Raw genomic sequence first — 27,847 nt, 5'->3', positions numbered from 1 at the left:
GTTCGAAAAATGTTCAATTAGCTGCTTTCAAATACGGCAGCGTGTGTTGCAGACCATTTTTCTTTTCAGCTGACAAGTTGTTTTTATATCGTTGTGACGGTAAAATAAAGTTCTTGATTACGTCAGTGGTAATCCCCTTTTTGAAAATCTTATAGGTGCTCGAGTCTTAATCGTTAAACACTATTCTCATCTTGACGATATTAGGTGCATTTTTTTTCACTTGAATCCAACTACATTTGGAAATATTTATTTTCTTTGTGTTAATATGTGCTGGCTGTTTTTTTTTTTTTTTTTAGTAAAATAAGTCCTTAGTCTGGAGAACAGTAACCACAGGTGTCGCGCATTCTCCACAAGTTTTATAGGGTCCTTAGGTGCTTGACATTCTTCCAACCTCTTACGTTTTTCACTCTGGGCACATCTGTCACACGCTGCAAACAATAACAAAGCTTTGTGGCACTTAGTCCGCTTTTGCCTTCCCAACGGGTCGACACATACCGCTCGTGCTACCTTTCGCGCCTTATACGCACTACTAGAAATGATAGAAACGTTTATCCCACTCTTCAGGTTGCTGGCAACGGGACTTAGCTTGGTTTCTCGGGCCTAACAGAAAAGAGGCACTTAGCCCGTTGTTGATTTCCGCTCTATAGCTGTTGTTCCGTTTTGGCTTCCGTGATCTGTGTGGCGTCTTGCTGGTGCCTTACGATCCAGCCACACGCCACACAACACAGCGTTGCGGGTTGCAGCCTGTTAGACGCCTGCAAGCTGGCGCAACTGCTCACTACCTGTGACAGCTGCTGAGATGTGGGCGCCGCATTCACGGGATACAGCCGTTACTAGCTGGCGTCCGCGAGCCACGTCACGCCACACAGCTTCCCGGTATTCCCCTGCCAGGCAGCCTTTAGAGGACACCGCCAAGCAGCTGTGGAAGTGCCGCAAGTGTATTCCTCCAAGTGCAGCGCATGTTATCGGAACCGTCAGTGCAGTCTACACCCACCGTGCCTACGGCAGTGTTTCTCCATAATGGCAGACTGGGCGCTCAGCTTGCACCTTTACATTCCTATAGGCGCTCCTTCTAGTCGGAAAGGGAGTATCTCGCAGATACAGTTGGTTGTTAATAAACTTTACTTCTTTTTAAACACTACATGTTTATCATCCAAGTAATATTAGATATTATTAATCGGTTATACAAACAAAAGCCAGGTAAAAATTTAATTAGAAATAAAGTTATGTTTCAAAACACACATTTCTTCCCACAGCTTCTCGAGGTACTTATTCCTATTTTCCGTGTACGAATGGCAAATTTATACAGGATTATGCTTGAAATTGTGGTTTCTGAATATACTAAAGTTATTTAGAAGTTGAAATACAATCAATCCAAACACTTCTTGAATGACGTAAACAAAACATACCATCTATATATCTGACATTTGAAACGGGTGATTATTTAGAAGCTGAAATACAATCATTGCAAACATTTCTTGAATGCTGTAAACAAATAAACTGTCCAGATATTTCACATTTTAAAGAGCTGATTCTCGTTTCCTTACTAACTAAACTTGGCCTACATCTTTTCTTCAGATGCTCCTGAGGCTGATCTTATTCTCCTCTTCCTTGTTGCTGTTGGTGTTCATCTTCTGTGTGCGACACATTTAAAACTTTTCACGGAGGTGTCCAGTTACTTCAGTACGTCTTCTTTTAACATGTCCCTGCACAAGTTCGTTCGTTAGGAAGTCATCCATCCACCATAAGCCGTCGAGATTGAGACGATTCGCGTGGTACACCCCAGTGAGATAAAGCAGCCAGAATAAGGCTTTCATTTCCACTGTGTCTGTCTATTGAGCGTCCCTTGAACGATAATAGTTATCCTGTGTCGTAAAAATAAATTTGTTTGTATTTTCTACAATACGTTGAATCATTGTATCATAAATGAGGCATTTCCATGAATCTAGAATATTAGTCACGTTTTTCGCAGGTCCGATTACTCTGTGCAGATGAAATGAAATATTTTGTTTACCTCGTCTTTGCTGTTCCTAGCCTTTTTTTCCAAACCTCGATAATTTCTTTTTATTTTTCCTTTGAACAGCTTGAAATGTCGATTTGGTGCTCTCATCTTCGTCGTCTTCTGAGCTGAACTGAGCACTCAGTTCCGTATCAGAATCTCCATCTCTTTCCGATAAGTGCTCTTCTTCATCAGTGTCACTGTCCTCTATAAAACTGTTGCCCTGGTCTGGGGACTGATGACCTCAGAAGTTAAGTCCCATAGTGCTCAGGGCCATTTTGTCCTGATAATCCGCATCGTCGGTATCACGCAGAATTGCATTTATCACAGCTTCAACATTCAAAGGATTGTTTAAATTGTACATTTCTTTGTCCCCCATAGCACCTAAGAAATAAATATGAAATTAAACGGAATAAATAACTTGATGCAAGCATTGAAGGTCGCGTGTATGTGACACATACAATTTAGTTTAATTTCATTGTCGATTCGAGACGCATGTAAATTCGCCATGTGCAATACTTTAAATTACTAATAATCACTAAACATTTAACAATGAATAATGGAAAATGAAAAGTTATAAACCTAAAAGGAGGGTCGCGCATATTCCTCAGATAGGAAACACGTGTTACTAGCTTGCTGTTTACCGTAGCGGGCAGCGGGAGGGACTGAAGTAGGGTAGGGTCGAAAGAGGAGGCTAGAACAAAGGGGGGATTTCCCTCCCTCCCGCTTTCCAAGAAAAGGTAACGAACATTGTCGCTGCGTATCTGACGCATACGCGCGCCTATCAGAAGGTTAAGAACTGTATCGTATTTGTGACTTTCTCTCGAGGTTGTGTTCACACTGCGCGTCGGCGACATTCCCAATGTTTATTCTTGGCGCGAGCCGACTGCCGGTGCAAGCCGGTGGAGCTACACTTCAGCTTCTGCAGTAAACGTATCAGACCGTACCCGTCTATGTCTATCAGAAGTATCGCAACAAATGTTAATCAGTATCTGTCACTGTACCGATTTCGGCAATACCTATCACTGGCCGATAGAAACACTTCGTGTTTTATTTTATTTCATTTAAAGGACAAATTCGTTAACATTTCAATGACAGAACAGTTACAAATATTAGCTATATACCAAAATACCCTACTCTTTGCGTGCTATCATTTATTGGAAAGTTTTCTCTGATATCACGAACTGATTATAGTACATTAGTAAAATCTATGTTACATGAACCCCTGCGCGTAATGCTCTGGCGTAGACCATCTCTTCTTGCATGTGTATGCAACCCTCCCCCCTGAACACACACACATACACACACACACACACTTATTTAAAATGTTACGCATTCACGTGCTTGATGACATACATGAGGGAGGGAAAAGCGTCCCCACTTGACGGCAATGTGTTGTGAAGCACAGCAAAGAAAAAAAGAAGTAAAGTAGGGGGCTAAATATTAAAGAAGCTCAAACTGACGATACTTACCACCTGCTGATGAGTCTCAGGAGTGCAATAAGGTCTCTTCCTCTTCAGAGGCAAATGTTCGTGAAACTTAAAACGCGAGGGTTAGTGTATAATAAATTGGAGCTATTGAGTTCAGTAAAAATTTCTCCTTCAAAACAATGATAATTATTATAGATAACTTTGATTCTTGTTACACTTCTGTGAAAATATGTGTTTTGAGATTTTGATGTTGAATGTTCTTCAGCTAATCCTGTAATGTATTATTACTCATTTTGCAATACGAATACAAGTCTTTCAGGGACGCTTTTTAGTTCATGTAAGGAAAAAACTCTCCTAAATGTCAGTTGATATTCATGGGGAAAGCCCACAATCAACTATTTATTACGTGCTTCAAAATTCGACGAGTCGCGATAATTTGATTGATATTCTTGGAAAGAGTCCATAATCAACTATTTCTTATGTTCTTCAAAATTCGATGATTCACAATAATTTGAAAATAAAACCAACAGAACAGTGATATCATTGTTACCTATGTTGTTGTTGTGGTCTTCAGTCCTGAGGCTGGTTTGATGCAGCTCTCCATGCTACTCTATCCTGTGCAAGCTTCTTCATCTCCCAGTACCTACTGCAACCTACATCCTTCTGAATCTGCTTAGTGTACTCACCTCTTGGTCTCCCTCTACGATTTTTACCCTCCACGCTGCCCTCCAATGCTAAATTTGTGATCCCTTGACGCCTCAACTCAAAACTTGTCCTACCAACCGATCCCTTCTTCTAGTCAAGTTGTGCCACAAACTTCTCTTCTCCCCAATACTATTCAATACCTCCTCATTAGTTACGTGATCTACCCACCTTATCTTCAGCATTCTTCTGTAGCGCCACATTTCGAAAGCTTCTATTCTCTTCTTGTTCAAACTGGTTATCGTCCATGTTTCACTTCCATACATGGCTACACTCCATACAAATACTTTCAGAAACGACTTCCTGACACTTAAATCTATACTCGATGTTAACAAATTTCTCTTCTTCAGAAACGATTTCCTTGCCATTGCCAGTCTACATTTTATATCCTCTCTACTTCGACCATCATCAGTAATTTTACTCCCTAAATAGCAAAACTCCTTTACTACTTTAAGTGTCTCATTTCCTAATCTAATCCCCTCAGCATCACCCGATTTATTTTGACTACATTCCATTATCCTCGTTTTGCTTTTGTTGATGTTCATCTTATATCCTCCTTTCAAGACACTGTCCATTCCGTTCAACTGCTCTTCCAAGTCCTTTGCTGTCTCTGACAGAATTACAATGTCATCGGCGAACCTCAAAGTTTTTATTTCTTCCCAATGAATTTTAATACCTACTCCGAATTTTTCTTTCGTTTCCTTTACTGCTTGCTCAATATGTAGATTGAATAACATCGGGGAGAGGTTAGAACCCTGTCTCACTCCTTTCCCAACCACTGCTTCCCTTTCATGCCCCTCGACATTGTTATCTAAGAGACCCGAAATGCATAACGGTGAAACACTTTGTGGTATCGATAGTTCCGATGCCACAGCGTAGGTACTCGCTCGTAGGTTGGCACTACGAGAGCGGACGAACCACGCCGACCGCAGCGCCCTATAGCCGACGCTGTGGAGCTCAACGAGCGCCGCTCTACTTTCTCCCCAGTTGATCAAGAGCAGACAACCTAGCAACATGGCTTCTACTTGTAGACGGGTGGCTAGCCGTTATAGACTTTGCCTTTGTAACTTCTACTTACTGTTAGCTTTGGTACATGAACGGCTTCGCACCTACGTGCTCATCTGTACCAAAAGTTAAGTAATGTGTTTGTATATGTTTATACACCAGTAAAGGTGCTTTAACTTTACTTGCAGTACCGAAGTACTTTACCTCACCTGCTCCTACTCGCTTCCTTCATTCGGCCTATTTTGCAGATCTCAGAAGCAGACCCACCCGCCGCCTTCCAGGCGGGATACAAAACACTTCTTGCTGTACCTCTGTTATCTTCGCCCTTCAGCTGCGAAAGACTGAGGATCCGTTGCCGTTGTAGACAAGCCACCAAGCAGGGAAAAAATTTACACGGAAACAGAAACAAACAGTAACACGCAGATCTCATTCCTTATAAATTGATTTGAAATGCATGAGGATCGAACACATCAATCGATTGTAATTAATTTACCTGTCCTGCAGTGTTTGCGGCTATGCTGAATCCGCGTATTTTTCTTTCAATTAAAGTAGAAAAATTGAAATGGAGGCACCTTAGAGACAAAGAGAACTTAATAATTTTGTCATCAAAGGATCCAGAAAAATGTCAATTGAAACGTAGTTCCAATTAGCCTTGGTTTCATTACATTAACTGCCTGAAGTAAATACTCTTCCTAAGAGCTATGCACGGTTATTTGAAAGTGGATATTAATGCTACCTAAAGTATGTAATTATTTAAAATGAAAATGTCAGGAATGAACATCTTGCCTGTTAGTCAAACTTAGACATAGAAACATCTGTAAATGTGATTGTGTTTTTCAGAATCCACCGTTTTTCATCTCCAACTAGAAAGGAATTAAGTAGACTGTTGCAAGCTTTTAGTACTGTCCATTCATAGCGAAGTCTCATCTTAAATTAATTCATTCTTCTCTTCTACTTCCAAATACGAAATGTACATTCTACTGTGAGATGTGGACAACAAATAATTGTTTGCCTGTTATAATGTAAGGTGTGGCGCATTGTAAAACCGTAGCACGTATTTGTCCAGTATAATCGGATGTTGCCGAGGGAAAAATTCGTATATATTTTGATTTTTCTAAACATAGATCATTAAAATAACACAAAGAACCGACACGAGGCCTATAGTGATCGCTATCAATTCGTTTTTTATATCCTGCAGTGTCTGACACTACTCTAAACCAAGCTAAGCCCGCGCAAACTCCGTAGGCTTGAGATCGCGGCATTGCCTGTTAGTCAAACCTAGCCATAGAAACATTTGTAAATGTGATTGCATTTACTAGTGAACGGAGACAGATATCAGCTTCACCATCATTTCAGAAAACATTTTTTGTTCTTTTAGCTAAATTTCACTTGCAATAATTCATGGTCTAAAACTTGTCCAACCGCAAGCTACCCGCTATCACACTTTTTCACTTCTACAAGACTTGTAAATCAAGTTCACGTGGTTGACAAAGTTGAGACCGGAATTACATCTCTTTTCATTCTTGAGGCATTGGTTGTTACATTCGCGGACAGGATGCTCGCGGCGCGTCCGGATCTTACCTGTGCTTCGGGAATCAAGTGGTCGTAAATACCGTCGTATCTCATAAACGGTTCACGATATCGAAACGACGATTTTTGAAAATGACAGCGCGCAGAAAGGACTATTTTATCGTATGATTAACACTCGATACGTTTTTAAACGCGTGAACAGAGCGAAAACAGGAGTCCCTATAAATTACACCATGAGGTTTTGTCTGAATTTTCATAGCCAAACAAAGGGAAAGAAACAGGTAAAGGGGGTATCAAAGCGACCAGAGTGAGGTTTAGTTTTGCATGAAAATATTTAACTGCTTGAAAGTAATTGGGGTAATTAAAGAAAACTTAATTAATGAGTTGAGGAAAAAATTGAAATATTTCGCGAAAAGCTGCTACCAAGCTATGTAAATGAAGTATCAAAAATTTCATCTGTTCAAGGCCTAGCTATTTTGCACATAAAAAGATACATTGGTACAGGATTTAAATGTCAAAAAGGCTTCCTTCGAATCAAGTATGTTAGGAAGGCAAACGAGAAGTCAGTAAAATCATGCTTTCTAAATAAAACCTGAAAATAAAAGATGAAAGAAATCAGTCAAATATTTTATGAAATGACTCGTGTAAAAGAAATAAGTAGATCAGAGAAACGTTCTACGTGCCTTTGAATGACGCTCGAAATCATGAACAGAAAATGAGGTGCACCAAACGTTTCCCTAATATTTGTTATTTCACACTTTTAGACAAATCATTACACAAAACGCTTGACTTTCTTTTCAAAAAATTTGTTTGCTTTATTTTTACGGACTATTTAGATTAATTGAACCGCTTGGTCTTAACGACTGTTGATGAATTACGTTCGCAACATCAAATATCTGTAAAATTTCATGGTTCATTGTAATTTATTAGGAATTTTCAGTGTGTGATGTACTGGGACAGATGTGTATAATTTAAAGATCAAGGTCTTCGGCAAGGCTTTAAAAATATGCTTAGCGACGCAGTGTAAACAGTATACATAAAACGTAGTGTACAGAACTGTAACTGAGTCGGTTGAAATATAAAAGTTCCCTCAACCGAACCCAGAAATTTTCGAAGCACGTAATCATGATCTGTAATGCTTCCGCTACACCACAGTTAGCTATTATTTCCAATTATCAAACTGTGTGTTTATCTGTGTATTTAGGGTAGTTAGTTATGTAGTCAGTCATTCTACCACACTTATTGGTTGTTAAAAGTTCTTGATCACGTAAAAAACATTTATATTCAATTTATTGATGAGGTAGTAGAATGCTCCTCTGCTCATTCACGTGTATTCCAAGAATTTGTCTGGTGATCTCCGTAGTTGATGATATTTATGAAATTCTTCATGGAGATTCCTCCCTTTGTAAATTTCATGCACAGCATCCCTTTTCGCTTTATTTTCTTAAGTACTCTCCAGTTACAGTATTCTACAGGTTAAAGACGCCGTTTTATAGAAACAGCTGGTTGGCTCTAAGTAGCCATCTTGTAGCGAGCGCGACGTGGTCACTCGCACGCAAGATACCCGAGTTTTTCGCCCGATGCTGCTGCTTCTCGCTGGAGGGTCGCGTATCCAGAAGTCGCTCACATAGGACACGACGTTAAGCAGCTAAGGTCGAAGTATGATCACCAAGTTGCCTGTTTACAGGCGCTGCAGAAGAGCATGGCTCTTGATACAGGAGATTTCTTCTTTTTGCTATTATACTGTAATCCGCCAGCTTCCGAGAAGACCACATGTCACTTGTGGTCTATCCTTCACATCATTAAAATCAAGTGGACCAACTAAATAACGAGATTTAAGTAATAGGCGCTCGTTCTTTCCCTTCCCATTAATCTCTGCAGGGCAGTATCCAATACATCGTTTATAATACACCGATGGGCCAAAAGATTATGACCACCTGTTTAACAGCATTCAAGTACTAAACCCACGAACTATACACTTTAACTCTTTATTGTGTAATGTAATCAGAGTACACTTTACACCACACGATAACAATAGCAGACAATGTAACGAAGACACTGATTTCGAAAGAGGCAAACTTGTTCATTGTTGTTTGTGTTGATACATGTGGTCACTGTCAATGCCTGCAGTCAATGTTACCACAGAAGACCCCCACACAGGGCAGTGCACTGCAGAGTGAATAGGAGGTAGGTCCTACTCCAGCATGTAACCTTGTAGAAATGCTGCTGGGTTGAGAGATCTGCCAAAGCAGGCACATTGATGGCCAGCATGGTGCTGGCTGGTGAATGCCATATTGGTATGAAACTCCTCAGCAATGGTGTTGGAATCAGATGCTGGTCCCGTAGAGTGGAAAGACAGATAATAGTCATCATCATCATCCAGTACCCAAGTGGGTCTGAGGTGCTAGACCAATACTGTTGATGGCTTGCCTTTCTATAGGATTGAAAATGTCTTTTCCCCATACTGGGGGGACTTTGTAGGGCCCTGAGTACGAAATTTGTAATGCTACACAAACTGTCATCACATAGCACAATGTGAATGGCATGACATAATACTCAGTGCTCAAAAACTGACAGGGAGGAGGGGATGGCGGTTGCGGACATTGAACTTTTTGCACAAAGATGATAATTCTGATGTGAACACTGGCAGTGAAGGTAGGAGGAAGCCTGCAGGCAGTGTGAGGGATTCACCATACCTCTGTGAGGGAGGAACTGAGGTCATCCTTGTATGCAGTGCGGACAGCCAGTAATACGATAGCAACATGTCAGTTCACTGTACATCGTGGCACATCAAAGTGGCCTTTAGGTGCAGTGTCATCTTTCTCCTAACCCACTGCTTTGCAGGTGATAAGCAATTGTATTAAAGCACCACACACTGCAACAATATTTGTCCATCTCTGCAATGAGAAGCAACTCGAATTGTTAGCCTTGGTCAGTCGTAATGGACAACAGGATCCAAAGTGAGATATCTGCAAGCCTGTAAACACCAACTCCATAGATTCTGCCATTATATCCAGTGGTGGAGCGGCCTCTACTCAAAGAGTTATGTGGTCAACAGCCTGCAAGATGTTTTTATAGCGCTGGATTCTGGCAAAGGTCCAACTAAATGTAGGTCATCATGCTAGAAACACCAATTTGGTATTTTAAAGGTGCATGCAGTTTTGCTGTGTTGGTGTGGAATGCTGGTGCAAGACCATTTTCTGCAGTCTGCCTTAATTCATGGCCAGACAGTGTGCTTTGTAATCAGTCTCACAGTAAAGTGAACTGCTGGCTGGAACAGATTGCATAAGCTACCGAAGACTGTTTTCCTGAATGATTTCAGGACGAATGGTTGTCATCTGCCCTGTGATATTCAAGTTCCTGTAAGAGGCCACATCTGTTTTTCTTGTTCTTGTGCTGAAGCCAAGTCACCAAAATCAGTGAGTGCATGGGGAACATTAATGCGAGCTATATAGTCCACCAATATGTTTCCTCCCCTCTCCACAATGGTGGATATGTGTTGAAAATTGAGCAATAAAATTGAGGTGTTAGAAGCAGTAGGGAAACATCCCTACTAGTGTTGCAGATGGCATGGAACAACGGATGGTGATCTGCAAAGTGTGAGGTGTCAGCCCTCAATGTCGTCCCTCCAGCATTTCACTGCCAAGTAACTTGTGATTGTACACCGACCACAACCATTGGGATCCTTTTAACCTAGAGGAGAATGAAGGAAGTGGCTGGTGGATATTATTCACTGTCTGTCATAAAACCATGTCGATGACAATGTCACTAGAATCAGCAGTGATAGAAGGCAGCCAGAATGTGGAAGGTGAACCAAAGTCACGGCTTTCAGTAAGGACTGTTTGGCAGATTCAAAAGCTCATAACATATCCTCTAACCACAGAACAGTTCGGATTCTCTTATTGTTTATACCAGAAAGGGCATTAGTAAGAGGCACTTGGACAGCTACTGCCTGCGGAATGAGATCCCAATAGAAACTGATCATTTTCCTTCCCTCCGTTGGTCTTGTCCCCTCAAGTGAAATGGATCGACATGGAAATGCTACTTCCTGTTGTCAAAAGTGACATTTTTTCAGTTTTCACTGTTACATATGACCACTGCAGGGTGTTAAACATCTAGTTAAAGTCATATTCCTGCTCATGTGGTGAAGAAGAAAAAATTAGTATATCGTCCAGGTACAGACAGCAAAATGGGACCCTGTACAGTGCGAAGTTGATGAATTTGTGCTGCATTTTTCAGCCTGAACGGCACCTATACAAATAACCCACAGGGGGTAATAACAACAGTTTCAGGAATGTCCTCTGTTACCATCAGTATTTGCAAGTATGCCTTCTTGTAGTCTATGGCACTGAAAATGGAGGCACCTGATACTGAACAGGAGAAGTCTTAGAAATTGCATACTAGATATTGATCACAGATGGTTCTTACATGCAAAGATCAGCACATTCCTCAAACTGGGGAACTATCAAGAATGGGGTTCCACAAGGGTCAGTCTTGGGTCCTTTGTTGTTCTTAATATATATTAATGACTTGCCATTCTATATTCATGAAGAGGCAAAGTTAGTTCTCTTTGCTGATGATACAAGTATAGTAATCACACCTGACAAACAAGAATTAACTGATGAAATTGTCAATACTGTCTTTCAGAAAATTACTAAGTGGTTCCTTGTAAATGGACTCTCACTGAATTTTGATAAGACACAGTACATACAGTTCCGTACAGTGAATGGTATGACGCCATTAATAAATATAGACCTTAATCAGAAGCATATAGCTAAGGTAGAATATTCCAAATTTTTAGGTGCGTCCATTGATGAGAGATTAAATTGGAAGAAACACATTGATGATCTGCTGAAACATTTGAGTTCAGCTACACTCCTGGAAATGGAAAAAAGAACACATTGACACCGGTGTGTCAGACCCACCATACTTGCTCCGGACACTGCGAGAGAGCTGTACAAGCAATGATCACACGCACAGCACAGCGGACACACCAGGAACCGCGGTGTTGGCCGTCGAATGGCGCTAGCTGCGCAGCATTTGTGCACCGCCGCCATCAGTGTCAGCCAGTTTGCCGTGGCATACGGAGCTCCATCGCAGTCTTTAACACTGGTAGCATGCCGCGACAGCGTGGACGTGAACCGTATGTGCAGTTGACGGACTTTGAGCAAGGGCGTATAGTGGGCATGCGGGAGGCCGGGTAGACGCACCGCCGAATTGCTCAACACGTGGGGCGTGAGGTCTCCACAGTACATCGATGTTGTCACCAGTGGTCGGCGGAAGGTGCACGTGCCCGTCGACCTGGGACCGGACCGCAGCGACACACGGATGCACGCCAAGACCGTAGGATCCTACGCAGTGCCGTAGGGGACCGCACCGCCACTTCCCAGCAAATTAGGGACACTGTTGCTCCTGGGGTATCGGCGAGGACCATTCGCAACCGTCTCCATGAAGCTGGGCTACGGTCCCGCACACCGTTAGGCCGTCTTCCGCTCACGCCCCAACATCGTGCAGCCCGCCTCCAGTGGTGTCGCGACAGGCGTGAATGGAGGGACGAATGGAGACGTGTCGTCTTCAGCGATGAGAGTCGCTTCTGCCTTGGTGCCAATGATGGTCGTATGCGTGTTTGGCGCCGTGCAGGTGAGCGCCACAATCAGGACTGCATACGACCGAGGCACACAGGGCCAACACCCGGCATCATGGTGTGGGGAGCGATCTCCTACACTGGCCGTACACCACTGGTGATCGTCGAGGGGACACTGAATAGTGCACGGTACATCCAAACCGTCATCGAACGCATCATTCTACCATTCCTAGACCGGCAAGGGAACTTGCTGTTCCAACAGGACAATGCACGTCCGCATGTATCCCGTGCCACCCAACGTGCTCTAGAAGGTGTAAGTCAACTACCCTGGCCAGCAAGATCTCCGGATCTGTCCCCCATTGAGCATGTTTGGGACTGGATGAAGCGTCATCTCACGCGGTCTGCACGTCCAGCACGAACGCTGGTCCAACTGAGGCGCCAGGTGGAAATGGCATGGCAAGCCGTTCCACAGGACTACATCCAGCATCTCTACGATCGTCTCCATGGGAGAATAGCAGCCTGCATTGCTGCGAAAGGTGGATATACACTGTACTAGTGCCGACATTGTGCATGCTCTGTTGCCTGTGTCTATGTGCCTGTGGTTCTGTCAGTGTGATCATGTGATGTATCTGACCCCAGGAATGTGTCAATAAAGTTTCCCCTTCCTGGGACAATGAATTCACGGTGTTCTTATTTCAATTTCCAGGAGTGTATTTATGCAATAAGGGTCATTGCAAATTTTGGTGATAAACATCTTAGTAAATTAGCTTACTACGCCTATTTTCACTCATTGCTTTCATATGGCATCATATTTTGGGGTAATTCATCACTGAGGAATAAAGTATTTATTGCACAAAAGCGTGTAATCAGAATAATAGCTGGAGTCCACCCAAGATCATCCTGCAGACATTTATTTAAGGACCTATGGATATTCACAGTAGCTTCTCAGTATATATACTCTCTTATGACATTTGTTATTTACAACCAAACCCAATTCAAAAGTAATAGCAGTGTGCATAACTACAATACTAGGAGAAAGGATGATCTTCACTATTCAAGATTAAATCTAACTTTGGCACAGAAAGGGGTAAATTATACTGGCACTAAAGTCTTTGGTCACTTACCAAATAGTATCAAAAGTCTGACAGATAACCAACAAGTATTTAAGAAGAAATTAAAAGAATTTCTGAATGACAACTCCTTCTACTCCATAGAGGAATTTTTAGATATAAATTAAGAAAAAAACAAAAAATATATAAAAAAAATAAAAAATTAAAAAAACACAAAAAAATAAAAAGTTGTTATATTAACTTAAGTATGTTGTTAAATTAACCTAATTATGTCATGTATTGGAAAATTTGACTCGTTCCACATCATTACGAAATATCGTATTCATGATCCATGGAACTAGTATTAATCTAATCTAATCTAATCTAAATCTAATCTGAGGGCCCTACAGTCACTGCACAAACAAAATGTGCCATCCTTTTTTGGGGTAAAATGGATCAGTGAACCCCAACAGCTGTTCAAGGGGTGGACAATGCTCTAACTTAGCAACTCAAGTACAGCTGCTTTGGCAATCAGTAACTTGTCTCTGGGAAGGTGCCATGCCTTGTAGGAGACTGGAGGTCCCTGTGTGGATTCGATTCGGTGGACCATGCTACCCCTAATGCCATCATGGTTCGCGGTTTAGAGCGCTGGAATGCACTAAATGCACATGCAGGGGAGTAAGTCACCTGTTGCACTGTCACAAATTGCACTGTCACTACCCTGTACGTGACTTGTAAGAGCAGAAATTAGATAGCTCCAATGGGAAGGTGGAGTAGTCCAAAGTGATTCTAACAGCTTCATGCAATGTTGATTTTTGACTGGTGTTGTTCACAGCATTTCTCTGGAAGCAGGGTGTCTTTGCATTGTTAGATGTGAGTAAGGAATCCAAATTCAATAAACGTGGGTCAGTAATTGATCGAGGTGAGCACACTCGTTATCCCCAAGGTTGTGGACAAAGTTCTGCATACTGATTTGCAGCCTTCTATGTTATATTGAATTCCTTCGCAGTTGAAGTCCCGTGAAGTTAAGCCCTCCATGTTGGTGGCAGGTGGAGGTAATGATGGGAGCTGACATTTGGCATCTGCTAGCTGAGTGCGTCACTCACAAAGTGAAATCTGTTATCATGAGTCCTCTTCTTTTAGTGCAAGATGTTCTTCTCTGGTGGCAAAATACAATTTATTGCTGTCTGCAACTTCTCTTTCAGTGACAAATTTAAGTGCTGAGGTACCTGCACCAGCTTTTGGTGTAGGGTGTGAGCTGCGGGACAGCCTGAGTCAGAGGTCTCCCAACTGTGTCCAGGATGCAAACTCTATACATGACAAAAGAGTGCTGTGTTTCTCAAACCTGAAAAAGATGGATATGGCAAAGACAATCCACTCCCAACAGTGGTTTGTTCATGTCCACCCTTATGAAGGTCCACTTGAAGGTCTGTCCACTGCTGAAATCAATGCCATAAACAGTAGTACCTCATGTTGTTAGGATTGATCCACTCACTGCCCTGAGCTGAGGTGAAATATCTGAGGTTAGTTGAAAAGTAGAGCGGACTGGAACAGAGCTGAGCTCAGAGCCAGAGTCTACCAGGAAATGCTGGCTGGTATGCCATTTATGTAAATAGTCGGACTGTGGTACCAAATTTGTTTCATTCATGCTGGAGGTTCTACAGGATGCTTTAGTTGTGTCACAACCTCTGACATCTGGTGAAGGTTGCGGCAGCACTCGAGTGTTCACAAGGAAGAACGCACTAGGGTCCAGCGGTGCCGAAGCATACATGGAAGCATCAGATGAGAGCCATCTGTTGGCTGCTGTGTGCACTCTGAGATGTGAGCAGTGCCTGTCACTTGTTATCAGCTGGGTACAGTCTATCTTGGCCACTGGAGGGCAAAGACCCATGTTGATAGTGTCGGGTGTGTCCAGTACCGTTTGGGTGGTACACACTGCATGGAAGGGCAAGATAGTTGGCTCTGCTCTGTGGATGCCACGTCGGCAAGCATCAGAAGACATCAGTTGTGCTCAGTAGACATCAGCAGCATCAATGCACAAGATGGTTTCTACGTGTTTGTAGGTGCATGCTCACCTATGTGATACAGAAAAGCACAGTGCTTTGCAGCATTGTTGGGGAAATGTTGTGAGTAGTGAGCACTGATTCAACAATCACAAACCAAATATTTGGTTGATCTGATAAGAACTGTGGAAGTTTTGGCGGAGTATGTTGTACAGCATAACTTGGAAAAGCGTCTGTAATGCACCAACATTGTGGATCTGGGGGTATCAGCTAGCAGAACCCCATCAATCGGTTGCAACATGGTAGCAAATGCAGAAATCTTTTACTGTGATTTGGTTGGCTGAGCTCCACCGATGATTAGAAACAGATTCATCATCCGATTGTCCAATGCAGTAGCAAGTCACGATGGGAGGAGTAAGGCACTGCTGCCGCACAGTATACTGATACTGTGAGTGGGTTCTTTAGCGTAAGTAGGTATAAAAGTCTGATTTTCTTCATAAACGAAAAGACAACTATGTCAATGGAACATTGCACTGAATGCTGCCACACAGCATCAGCTGATGCAAGAAAGCATTTGGGAAGCAGCCGAGAGTCACTTAATTCACATTTTCGGACTCGAGTGGCTCTGTACACTTTAGTGCACTATGTAATCCTTGGGACATGCTGTTGAAAGTGGTGAAATGCCCTAATAGTTTCTGATGCATTTCAATATCCATGGTCTCAGTGACAAGCCATGCACCATGTTTGCTGAGATCGCACAAAACACACCATTGCTGCCAGTCACCAATGTAGGAATTCAGGTGGCAGTGAGTACCAATGCTGAAGAACTGAAGCCACAAATTATACATTTTAACACTTTATTAACTCCTGTACATGCAATGTAATCAGAGTACACTTTATACCACAGCATGAGACACAAGCACAATAGCAGACTTCACAACAAAGACAATAATTTGCAAAGAGGCACATTTGTTCCTGGTTGGTACTGCCACAATCCTATAAACCAACATTCCCCATGCCTACAGTCTTGCTGCAATAAAACACTATCTCTCCGAATATCCTACTCATGCCATACCTAGGATCTCATTCCTTATACACCTGACAAACTATATCCTTTTGTCCTTTCATCTGAATACTTCTCCACTGAGGGGTAGACACACAAATAAATCCATGGCATGACCATGGACATCCACAATGTATCCTCCCATGCCTAACAGTTTAAGGGCCACCCAGAGAAAATCTTTCTAGCCACCCAAAATCCCATACCTCTAGTCTGAGTCAGGTTAATTGACAATATCTTCAAGATCTGGACCCAGTGTCAATTCACATTATCTTTGTTCCTCCACAACCTCAGTACTTTATCTCCCAACCACTTCAGCTGTTCATCCTCAGTCCAGCATGCTACCTTCCAAACCATTTAACTCCACCTCTTGGATGGCTCCATCCAAATATCTGTCCACATCAAGGTCACAGAAAATCAACAGCCACGCTGTACAGCTCTGTCCATCTTCAAAAACAAGCTGCAAAGCACCATCATCCAATATCATCCCTGAATAATCCAAATGGACCATGTCCTTTGCCAAGACTTTGACTGTTTATCACCACACACCGAAATGAACATCCTATCCGCAGCCTTCTCACCCTTTCCAAAGCAGTAATCTGTTCCTAACCTTATCTACGTAATACCCTACTCCACCCTTAGGCCTCACCTACATTGCAACCATTGCCACAAGGGTCTTACACTTGTAAATAACTAAGATGCAAGACCTGTCCGATAAACCCACCCAGCACAGTCTACTCCAGTACCAGAATAGGCTTCTCCTATCCTGCATGGGATACCAATGTGGCATGGACATCTGTAATGATGAGTTCATGCAACACAGGATGTGGAAGCATGGATTAGGAGGAGACAGAAAGAAGTAAAGGAGACTCCAAGGAAGGGGGTGCGGTGCAGAGTAAGTGAAAGTAAGGTCTGCGGGTACGGGTGACAGAGGGTGCAGTGCAGAATGAGTGAAATTAAGATATTGTGGGTAGGAGTGGGGAGGGTATGGGCAAGAGCCTTGTGGAGCCTGATGTTACGAGGTTTATGGGTTGGAGTCTTGCAATATATCAGCACATTCAGAAATGAGGAACATCCTACCCATAATCCTTCCCACCCCTCCCAAAGCAGTATTCTATCATCTACCCAACCAATACAACATTCAAATCCACTCTTAAATCACACCCACTGCATACTCTTGCCACATGCTTCATATTGTTTTGGAAAACACACGTGTAAAAGTTGTTCCATAGACCACCTAGCACATCCTACTCCAGTCCTACCACAGGTTTGTCCTGCTCTATCGAGGCTGAGGCACAGCCACCTGTAAGAGCAGTCACATTGTATACCAGCTCTGCTGTGATTCCTGCACAGTATTTTATGTGGCATGGCCTCCAGCTAACTGTCCATCCAAATAAACAGCCACTACAAACTGTGCTCAAGAGCAAAGTTGACAAACCAGTAGTGGAACATGCTGCTAAGAACAAAATGCTCAGTTTCAATGGTTGCTTCACAACCGGGCTAGTTTCGATCCTCCACCTCTCCTCCCCCCCCCCCCCCCCCCCCCCAACACACACACAAATACTCTAGCTGTTCTGTATTACGTACACTGGCATTGTCTTTGCAACACATTCTTCTATCGCATAATCCTGCTGGCCTCCATCTCTGTAAGTCTCTGCTCATGCCTTAATTCATCCTGCGTTCCCACCCTCCCGTCTGTGGTTTTCCTCTCTTATGATGTTTCAGTTACTCCTCCCAATCCATTCTACCATGCTATCAGGTGCTGCGTACAACTACCTCTTCCTATGTCGAGAATGAGCTCACTAGTGCCACTGTGTAATGCTTGCCTGCTGCCTTTCCCTCCCATCAGCCACCTTTCCCTAACCCTCCCTCATCACAGTCAAGCTGGAGTGTAGTCAGATGGCGCATTGCAGCTCTAAAGAGGTGTGTGTACTCCATAGCTCTGAAGGGCTGTCCAATGAGGTTACTACGGCAGTAATGCTTTAACCGTGGTGGACTGCCACGATAGTCAAAGGGTATCATGCTCTCTCTTTAAGCACCACGGCAGTTTCATGCTGATGGGCACATGGTGAAATGCACTGTTGTAGGACTTTTCAGTTATACACTTCTTTACAATTTAGCTGTGATCAGTTATGAGGTCCATTCGATTGCATTACTGCCAGATCTCACCTCACTTTATCCTCTCCTCCAAACCCAAAAAATTCTTCAATGAGCAGTACACAACTGTTTCCAGTTCAACAACCACACCTTTGGTGGAATTTCACAATACTTTATAGTTTGTTGTAAGCCCAACAAATGACATTTTTATGTACAGTGTGCAATATCCGACGTTCCTGCATGTATATGCTATGCTGTTTACTGTATTATTGTTATAAGATTGCAGTAAATTTTGTCTATAAATACACCTAACTCTCAATGAGCCCCGTGTAAACTCTGGAACAAAAACAACAAAACTGGGAAATGCTGAGAATGTCTTACGTATTAAGAATATTCAGAACAAGCATGAAATGGGAGGCAAAACTAGACTACACTTCAGACATGGGCATTGACTCTCACACATCACAATGGGTAAGTCGCAATTACACTGGCTCTCAAGACAAAAAGTAAAAGAGCTGTCTTAGATGCTAACTGCAAAGGAAAGCTTGTTGTGTAGCTTCTTGCAGCAATGTCTTTTTACCAATAGGTAAATGTATCTTCTAAAACCATGCTAAAAGTTACTATGACTGCCTGGATAATAAGATCAAGACAAAGCAGGGGTCGACTGGCTGCCCAAGGTGTTTCTTATGTCATTACTGAGGGCAACAATATTACATCTCCTGAAGCTTGTGAGATTCTTTCCTGATTTCAGCATGCCGACTAAATTAGCCTCCCAAGCTGGGAAAATCTTGTCTTCCTCAGATAAAATTATTGGAGGTGATTTGCAAACCTTTTGCCTGTTCTAGGGATAAATGGCTGTGTCTGAGTCAAGTATGTCAGTTTTGACCAGATATTTCAACTAACCAACCTCAATTTCTACCAGAAATGTTCTGGGTCATCTTATATGCAACTGTTAACTTAATGAGAAGTTTTGACCAAGTTCAGGAACGCTCACCATAATCACTATTCACAACATTTTTCCTTCAGAACCTCACGGATTATGGAACTCTTTGTAGTTGGTAATGTTCAAGTTTTTGCAGTGTTGTGTGCATGTCTTCAAGAGTACATACAACACAAGGTATCAGGCTGCCTAAAAGTTGTTGCAGACAGTCAAATTGATGTTACAGCACAGTGGCAAACCTTGTACATGTTATGCTTCTCCCATTTCAGGGTGCTATCACAAGAGATCCAGCACAGCTTGTTTGCTTGGTGAAGATGCATTTGCCAGCCGTAGTGGCCGTGCAGTTCTAGGTGCTACAGTCTGGAACCGGGCGACCGCTACGGTCGCAGGTTCGAATCCTGCCTCGGGCATGGATGTGTGTGATGTCCTTAGGTTAGTTAGGTTTAATTAGTTCTAAGTTCTAGGCGACTGATGACCTCGGAAGTTAAGTCACATAGTGCTCAAAGCCATTTGAACCATTTTGAAGATGCATTTGTGCAGCTTTGTTTTGTGCACTGGTTTTTGTTTTTTTTTTTTTTTTTTTTTTTTTTTTTTTTTTTTTTCATAGAGATGTATCCAGTTTGGGAGCAAGCTCAGTGTTGAAAAATTATCCTGGAAAAAGATGAAACACACTGAGTGTCTCAAGTTCAGCTCCTTGGGAAAATACTAATTTTAAGATAATCTCACTAATCAGAATTACAATCTGTTTTCCTGATATAATGTATATGCCTAAATAATTAACATTATGTATATATTCTAAACTCATGCCATTTATTTTCTATGTTTTGATAATAAAGGTGAACTAAAATAAACAAACAGAAATGGTTATACTAATTTTTATTTCACTTTCTTCTTTTGCTTGTCGTCATCGTCATCATCATCATCATCATCATCATCATCATCACTATTTTTATCTGTAAATCTACTGGCATTTTTTCCTTCCCGACACTCCTCCCAAGGTGTGTCTTCTAAGCCATTCATACCATTGGATATGCAGCACTATTGGAGTCCTTTCAAAATTCAGATTGTGGCCCAGGCACTAAGACTCCATTGGCCCATCATGGATACTGAGGACTTCTTTTAACTTCCCCCCCTGGATTGAGGGCATGATCTCCTTGAAGAAGCCATCCACTGTAAAGAAGTCACGGGTGAATCTTAAAATGTTTATTCATAACAACATCCATTACTTGAAATTGTGATGTCATGTCAGCAGAAATTATTACAAGGTCTGTTTTGTTCTTTGCTATCAGATCCTTAATTTCCTGGGTGAGGTATCCCCTGAAAGAATCCAGCACCAACATTTTCCTTCCATTGAAGCAAAGAACTTGACAGTCCGTTCCAAATAACCTTCAATCATCTAGCATCAGATAATTTGTCATCCACCCCTTTTCTTGGCATGTAAAGATAAGAATTGCAGGTAGTTTTTATTTCAGTAACATTTTCCTGCAAAGAATTTAATATGAGGGGAGGGGTTCCTTACATCTGCTAGTGCACCCAGCATTACTGTCATTCTGGCTGTTTCATTGTCAGCCCTCCTTATAGGTAAAGTTTTAATGCACATCACATCATCAGTAACATCTGATAGCATATCAGAATAGGCAATGCCCGTATGGCCGAGCAAATAGTCAGGTTGTTTCATAAGACAAATTATATGACACTGAAATGCAAGTAATTTTTCTCCACATGCGTGGGAGGTCACTGAGCTAGCATAGTTCTGTGTCATATTGTTAGCCATGCCCTCTTCATCATCCTCACATAAATGATAGTATTTACTTTGAATTTCACAGCACATGCAGTTGAAATATTGTTCTCTATTTCCAGTGCCTTCTTTTGGACAATTTCTTGAGTAATCAAGAAGCCTTCATTGCAATTCTCTAGCACATACTGAACAACCTGCTGCTCCAGATCATGAAACTTTCCCTGCTTTGGATCCCTGAAAGTTTGGTATGTAGAGCTGGCCTTAATTTAATCTTCATCTGACACCACTTCTGAGAGATCAAATTTTCTTCCTGCTGCACAGATGTTTGTGACTTCTACTTCATGAAGCACTATTAACTTAAAATTAGCAGTCATATGATCTGCAGGAACCAGTTGGGAACTGTGGCCTTGTAAATCCACATTTCTTAACAGCTGCAATTGCCATTCATTACTGATTGCCACTACTTACAGTTCCTCACGGTACTGACAATAGAAGCACACTGACAGCAATAAAGTATCCTCGGGGCTCCCTATAGGTGAATTGGCAAAAAACAGACAACTTCAGACTAACAATGTGGCCAACCTAGAAAATCAAGTGCTGTAGAGCAGTCACAGCTTTAAGGGCTCTGCACAAGCGACGGAAATTGGGATATATTCGGAAATAAAAAGCTAAATATTTTTTATAAGTAAGAATATAAATGTCATTGCTGCTTGTGAGCTGTGCTAATAGGTTCCTGAACAACCATAATTTGTGACGGCAAAGCTTTGCTTTTTCTATATTGTTTATATGTTATTCTGAGATGTTTGTGTGGCCATATTGTCCATAGTTGTTTTATAAATAGTGAAGACATTTCAGATTACATCAGGAAACACCTGCTTGCAAGTTCTGGGAAATTCCATTGTTTGGCACTGTTGATTCCAGCTTACTCCCACATTGCTTTGTGATGATGCATTATGTTGTGTTTCCCACCAAGAAATGCACAGTTCTGCAAAGCAATGTGGGATTAACTTGAAATCCACAGTCCCAAATGAAGAAATACCTCAAAAATGTTCAAGCAGATGGCGTTTCCTGATGTGAGTGAAAATTGGACATAAAATACCATAAGTAAAATCAACAACTTTTCTAATGAACTGTTTTTCAATACAGAAAGTAAGCCACATTGTAAATATCTTTCATTACAAATTACTGATCATGTTTTATTTCAATAACCTGAAATGCATTAGGTGAAAAAAAGTGCACTTTCTTGTAGAGATGGATCTAAAATACCTTCCATGCTTATAAAGCAACTATGGACAACACTGCAAAGCATACGTTTCAAATTTATAAATAAACAGTATAGAAAAAGCAAAGCGTGTTTGATGACAAAATACGCTTCACCAATAGTTGTAATGGCAGATTTAAAATCCCTTCAATAGGAGACATTAACTATTCTTATTTTATTTATGATGCATGTTTGATGTTACTGGCTAACAGAATCCAATCAGGCAGCCATCACCTTGATTTCCTTGCTTGCAAAGCTAATGCATGCAGTACGTGAAGGTTTTCATATTTATACTTGCATAATACAAAAGTAGGCAGTTTCAGTGAAACACTGCCCCACAGTTCTCTCCAAAACGCGTCATTTTAAGTACAGTTTCCTGTGCTAAACTGACATGAAATGCTACTTTGGCATATAAAAGCTTTACTTGAGGGGAGGTTTACTATCTTTTGGTTCAAAAAGTCAATTTTTTAAATTGCATTTTTAGATCCATAAAAGTGTTCAGAATCCAACCCTGAAACAGTTTTTCTGAATACGAAATGGAAATGTTTGTTATTCGCAATTGAAGAAAAAAAATGCGCCTGCCTGAAATCGGCCTTTTTCACGCACTAGTTTTTTTTCTTTTGGAGGACGAGTTATAGTACCGGTGCTTGGGAGGAAACACACAAAATTCAAATGAAAGTTTCAACGTGTGTGTTTGGAAGTTAGCCCCCAAGCATTTGCATTCTGGTGCAAAGACTGTGGAGATGGCGGCTTTCCTGGCAGTGAGCAGCTCCAACGAATGATATTCAGCAATTCTGAAGACCATGACAACGATGGACGTCACCCTGGGACTCTATTCAATGCAGTTTGCCAAGCATTTGGACGACCACCAGATTCAAGCAGTCGAAAACCGCATGTCACCGGCCGTAGGAGCGCCTCTGGAGCAGCACAGGATGACCCAGACCGAGCAGAACGCCCTCTATGAGGAAGAGGAAGGACTAGTTTATGGACCCGGAACAGCAGAGTGAATGTAAGTTCCACAGTATTGCATTTATATGTAGTCAAAACTTCAAACGCGTTTTTTCGAAATTACTTTTTTTTTTATCACGCGGCATGGTAACTTCAAATCTACTGAACCGATTGGCACGATTCTTTGTTTCTGACAAAGCTAACTAAATTGTCTAGAAGTTGTACCACTTTTATTCCAATCCATCAACTATAAATAATTTTACTTGGCCGACAAAGTCAAAAAATCAATGAAAGAAACCCTATTTTTCTTCAAATGGCCACCATTTTGTTTCCTATGGTCCAAATAACTTAACCGAGGTACAAATGGTTCAAATGGCTCTGAGCACTATGAGACTTAACTGCTGAGGTCATCAGTCCCCTAGAACTTAGAACTACTTAAACCTAACTAACCTAAGGACATCACACACATCCATGCCTGAGGTAGGATTCGAACCTGCGACCATAGCAGTCACGCGATTTCAGACTGTAGCGCCTAGAACCGCTCGGCCACACCAGCCGGCTTAACCGAGGTACAACTCCTAAAGAATCTTATATACTTCACTAACATCAACTCAGTTTTGATTTCAGACGAGCCAGCTGACCTGTGACATGCCGCGCGTGGGGGTCTACATCGAAATTTTGTTTCGTTCCAATGGCACTTCCGCCTTTGCTCTTCGACATTTCCGGTCGAAAAAATTCCAGTTTGTAGTGGAAATATCAATAAACATTTTGACCAAATTTGAAACTGATACCTATAGCACATCCCGAGAAAAAAATTCTCAAAGGGCATGCTTTTTTCGGGCCAAAGATAGTAAACCTCCCCTTAAATGATTACACAACATAAAAACTGTGTTCTCAGCAACAGTAGTTTAAATTGTGAATGTAAAAATACCCTGTAATTTTGAAATAATGAACTTGGGAAGAAACCTCATCTTATAATTGGGTAAATACAGTACAACTACCAAATAAATTTCTGTACAGAACATCACATTCAAAATTTAACAATTTTTGATACCATGAAACATATGAATTATAAATTATAACTAGTTTTTCTCAGCAACAAGTTTATTCACAAAAATATGTTTACAATAATATGATTAAAAATCATTAATTCGGCCCCAACCAAGCCTGTTTTTCCTAATTTCTGTTTTCAACCACGAAGGTGTTCCCTCTTCATAACGATGCGCATTTGGATATTTCAGTGGTGGTGGAGGTTTCTCAAATGGATGTGTTTTGCTTAATTTCATCAGCAAGTATTCTTTTGCAATCTGCTTCTGATCACGATATCTGTCCATGTACCTATTAAAAAAAAAAAAGATAACAGAATTACTCATAACCAGTCATAACGAAAATTAAATCTTTCCAAACGTTGTTTTAAATATAACACAACTTGCCAATTTATGAAAACATAACAATACATTTTCATTAAAACTCTTACAGATCAAGAGAATATATTATGGAATAACCAAAAGATGTTGTAATAATATTTTTATAGACAAGTTGTTTTGGTCAAATAACAATCTTAAAGTCATAGATTAATACTAGATCAAGTTTAAGGAAAGTTCCTTGGTGCCAAATACGTAACTGTTTTTAGTTGCATTTATTATTTTATTGCATTTATTATTTTATACACTGAGTGTTGCAGCAGAGAAATAAGATTAATCATAAACTTGGAAGAAAAGTCTCTGACATAAAAACTTGTATGAGCAATAGGCTGCAAGGAGAAAAAGAAGTTAAAATGGAAAAAATTATGAGGGAAAAAGTAAAAAAAAGGTGGCAAGCCATAAAGAGGATATAACAGAAAAGAAAAATGTCTAGGAAAATAGAAGATATAGTATTTGGACAGATCAAAGGGTATGAGAAGAACAAGATATGGGAGAATAAAAAACATAAACGTCGTCTGTGTACATATCTTTAAGTTACTCCTTGATAGTATTGAAAACAATATCAAAATATGAAATTTGAAATTTTCCCGGCAAAATAAATGTTCGAAGAGATTTCAGGGTTGCAGCCTGTCATCGTATACTTCACTTCACCATATTTCAACTAGACACCTGCCAGTAACCTTCAGTTAAGGCATCAAAGACTGGCTTCAATGGCTCACCTGAAGATGACTGGCAGGTGTCCCTGTGAAATATGGTGGAGTGAAGTTTACGACGACTGGCTGAAATCCTGAAATCTCTTCGAACAATATCAAAATTCTTTCGCAAGAAACATGTGCTTCTATACCTGCAACTTTGATGCAGAATATCTATCACAAAAAAGCTCCCATTGTTAGTACAATACATCATCTGCCTCATCCATTCAGCTTCGTTCAGAACTTCACTGAAATGCTAACAAAGATGTAAATACTTTGATTAAATTTTTGTTTTGGTCTGAATCTGAGGCCTATGCACAATCTAGTTAACTGCACAGTAAGAGGAGTCTCTGTGAGAGATACACAACATAATTCTGTGCTAAGTGCCTGCTTAAAATCTGAAAAGGAGGTGTGGTGTGATGATAGAAGGGAAGAGGAAACAGGAGCAGGCTATGGCCATATTAGAACTGCACTAAAAGGTGATGGCTACTAAGGTATGATGAGAAGGGGCTACCAGAAAACACCATAACTCTTACACAGGACATTTATCTTATTTTACATTATAATTTTTGACAAACCTGCTGGAATGCTAAATTACTAAATTGTACACAAGGAACTCTGCTACTCAAACTGTGTGGTAAGGAAACTGTGATATTACAAATTATAAGAAAGATTCGTTTATGGCTACATTCAGACATGAATACTTCAATGTTAGGCCACCTGGCTTTGTAGTTCTATTTCTACATTGAAATGGGATAGTAAAGACAGATGACAGCTGCAAACAGAGCCTATTTTCAAACACATATAGCATCAGAAATGATGCATGAAGTGCACTAGTAAGGTAATATAGTTGTCAGTCTCATAAAAGCAGTGGATCAGAACCTTTATGTCACTGACCTGAACACACAATAATTTATAACTGACTGCAGTATTGTAGAGTGAGCAAACTGGGTACCAAAAGTACCTCCCGTAAGCAGAATCACCATCAAACAAGAGCGAGTTTGCAATATCCTATGTGTTATGAATAGTAACAAGATGGATTTTAGAGTAGAGCTCTACAGTGACAGTGTGGTGGTGGTGGTGGTGGTGGTGGTTAGTGTTTAACGGCCCGTCGACAACGAGGTCATTAGAGACGGAGCGCAAGCTCGGGTTAGGGAAGGATTGGGAAGGAAATCGGCCGTGCCCTTTCAAAGGAACCATCCCGGCATTTGCCTGAAACGATTTAGGGAAATCACGGAAAACCAAAATCAGGATGGCTGGAGACGGGATTGAACCGTCGTCCTCCCGAATGCGAGTCCAGTGTGCTAACCACTGCGCCGCCTCGCTCAGTAGTGACAGTGTATGAAACATGATAAAAGTATTATCAACTTACAAAACTGAAACAGTAAGAAGAGCACAAAAAGCATAATATTAAAAACAGAAACAAAAAATGATCTTATGGTGAATATAAATATTTCACTTACAAATTGAAAGCTTGTTTCAGAGGAAACCATTTTTGTGGCGGATGATATGGAGGTGGGAAATCATATTCAAACACAGGTTCCTGCATATCTGAAATAAAATTACAATGATTCAAATAACGAAACTAACAAATAATAAAGCAACAGCACATTTCATTAACACTGTTTATGTTGTGAACACCATACTTAGAGTATTGTGGAAGAAATTTGTCAGACTTGAATCCCAATCAGATTGGAAGAATGCCAGTCCAGCAGGTGTTATGTCATCTTGTCTTTCTCTGTAAAAATCCAATGTACGAAATGTCCTGTCTGTTAACCGCAAGCTAAAAAGAAAGAAAAGTACATAAAATAAAAAGCAGTTAATACATGGATTTTCTATAACTACATATTTATTGGTGCATAAATTTTAAAAAAATGAACATTACAATGGATTAAAAACCAGTGCTAGTCAACAGTAACAAATGGAATGTCGTTATATGACTTAATTCACACAAAAATGAAGACTAATTAATTTACATCTCAAAACACAACCTTTACTGTAGAGTGCAGAGCATGAAAGTTACACAATATGGAAAACAATGAGACCAAGAGAAAAAATTGATAACATTCCACATTGTGTCTGAGGGTGTATAATGATTTTTATCATGAATCACTGCAATATTATCTGATTCATTCCCCTAGAGCATTCATGTAATTGTCAGCAGAATGTAGGATAAAACTACACGACTGCACATTATACGTTACACATCTACATAAACCAAACACAATTTTTATACTCATTTTGCAGCTAGCTTTTGAGTAACTCTCAGTTCACTGGGAAATGGCACAGCCTGTACTCCAAAGGTCACCTTATAGTATGTGGCAGAGATACTTTGTGCACTGCTGTCACTTCTCCCTAATATTCCTGTTCCAGATTCGAACGGTC

The 27,847-nt window shown here is 41.0% G+C and overlaps 1 protein-coding gene across 1 annotated transcript in view; it reads right to left on the bottom strand.

Annotated features, from left to right (window-relative positions):
* Positions 1-24,432: 24,432 nt before the first annotated feature.
* LOC124795268 (39S ribosomal protein L38, mitochondrial) overlaps positions 24,433-27,847 on the bottom strand; it is a 49,312-nt gene continuing 45,897 nt past the window's right edge. Inside the window, exons 6-8 of the mRNA XM_047259216.1 lie at positions 27,109-27,245; positions 26,926-27,013; positions 24,433-24,684 (exon numbers count right to left, since the gene is read on the bottom strand). Coding sequence (XP_047115172.1) covers positions 24,483-24,684; positions 26,926-27,013; positions 27,109-27,245 — 427 coding nt within the window. The 3' untranslated portion in view covers positions 24,433-24,482. The remainder of the gene's footprint in view (positions 24,685-26,925; positions 27,014-27,108; positions 27,246-27,847) is intronic.

This window comes from Schistocerca piceifrons, chromosome 4 (assembly GCF_021461385.2).
Source record: "Schistocerca piceifrons isolate TAMUIC-IGC-003096 chromosome 4, iqSchPice1.1, whole genome shotgun sequence".
Classification (NCBI taxonomy): domain Eukaryota; kingdom Metazoa; phylum Arthropoda; class Insecta; order Orthoptera; family Acrididae; genus Schistocerca; species Schistocerca piceifrons.
Note: the sequence above shows the minus strand (reverse complement) of the source record. Positions and strands in the feature narration are given on the sequence as shown.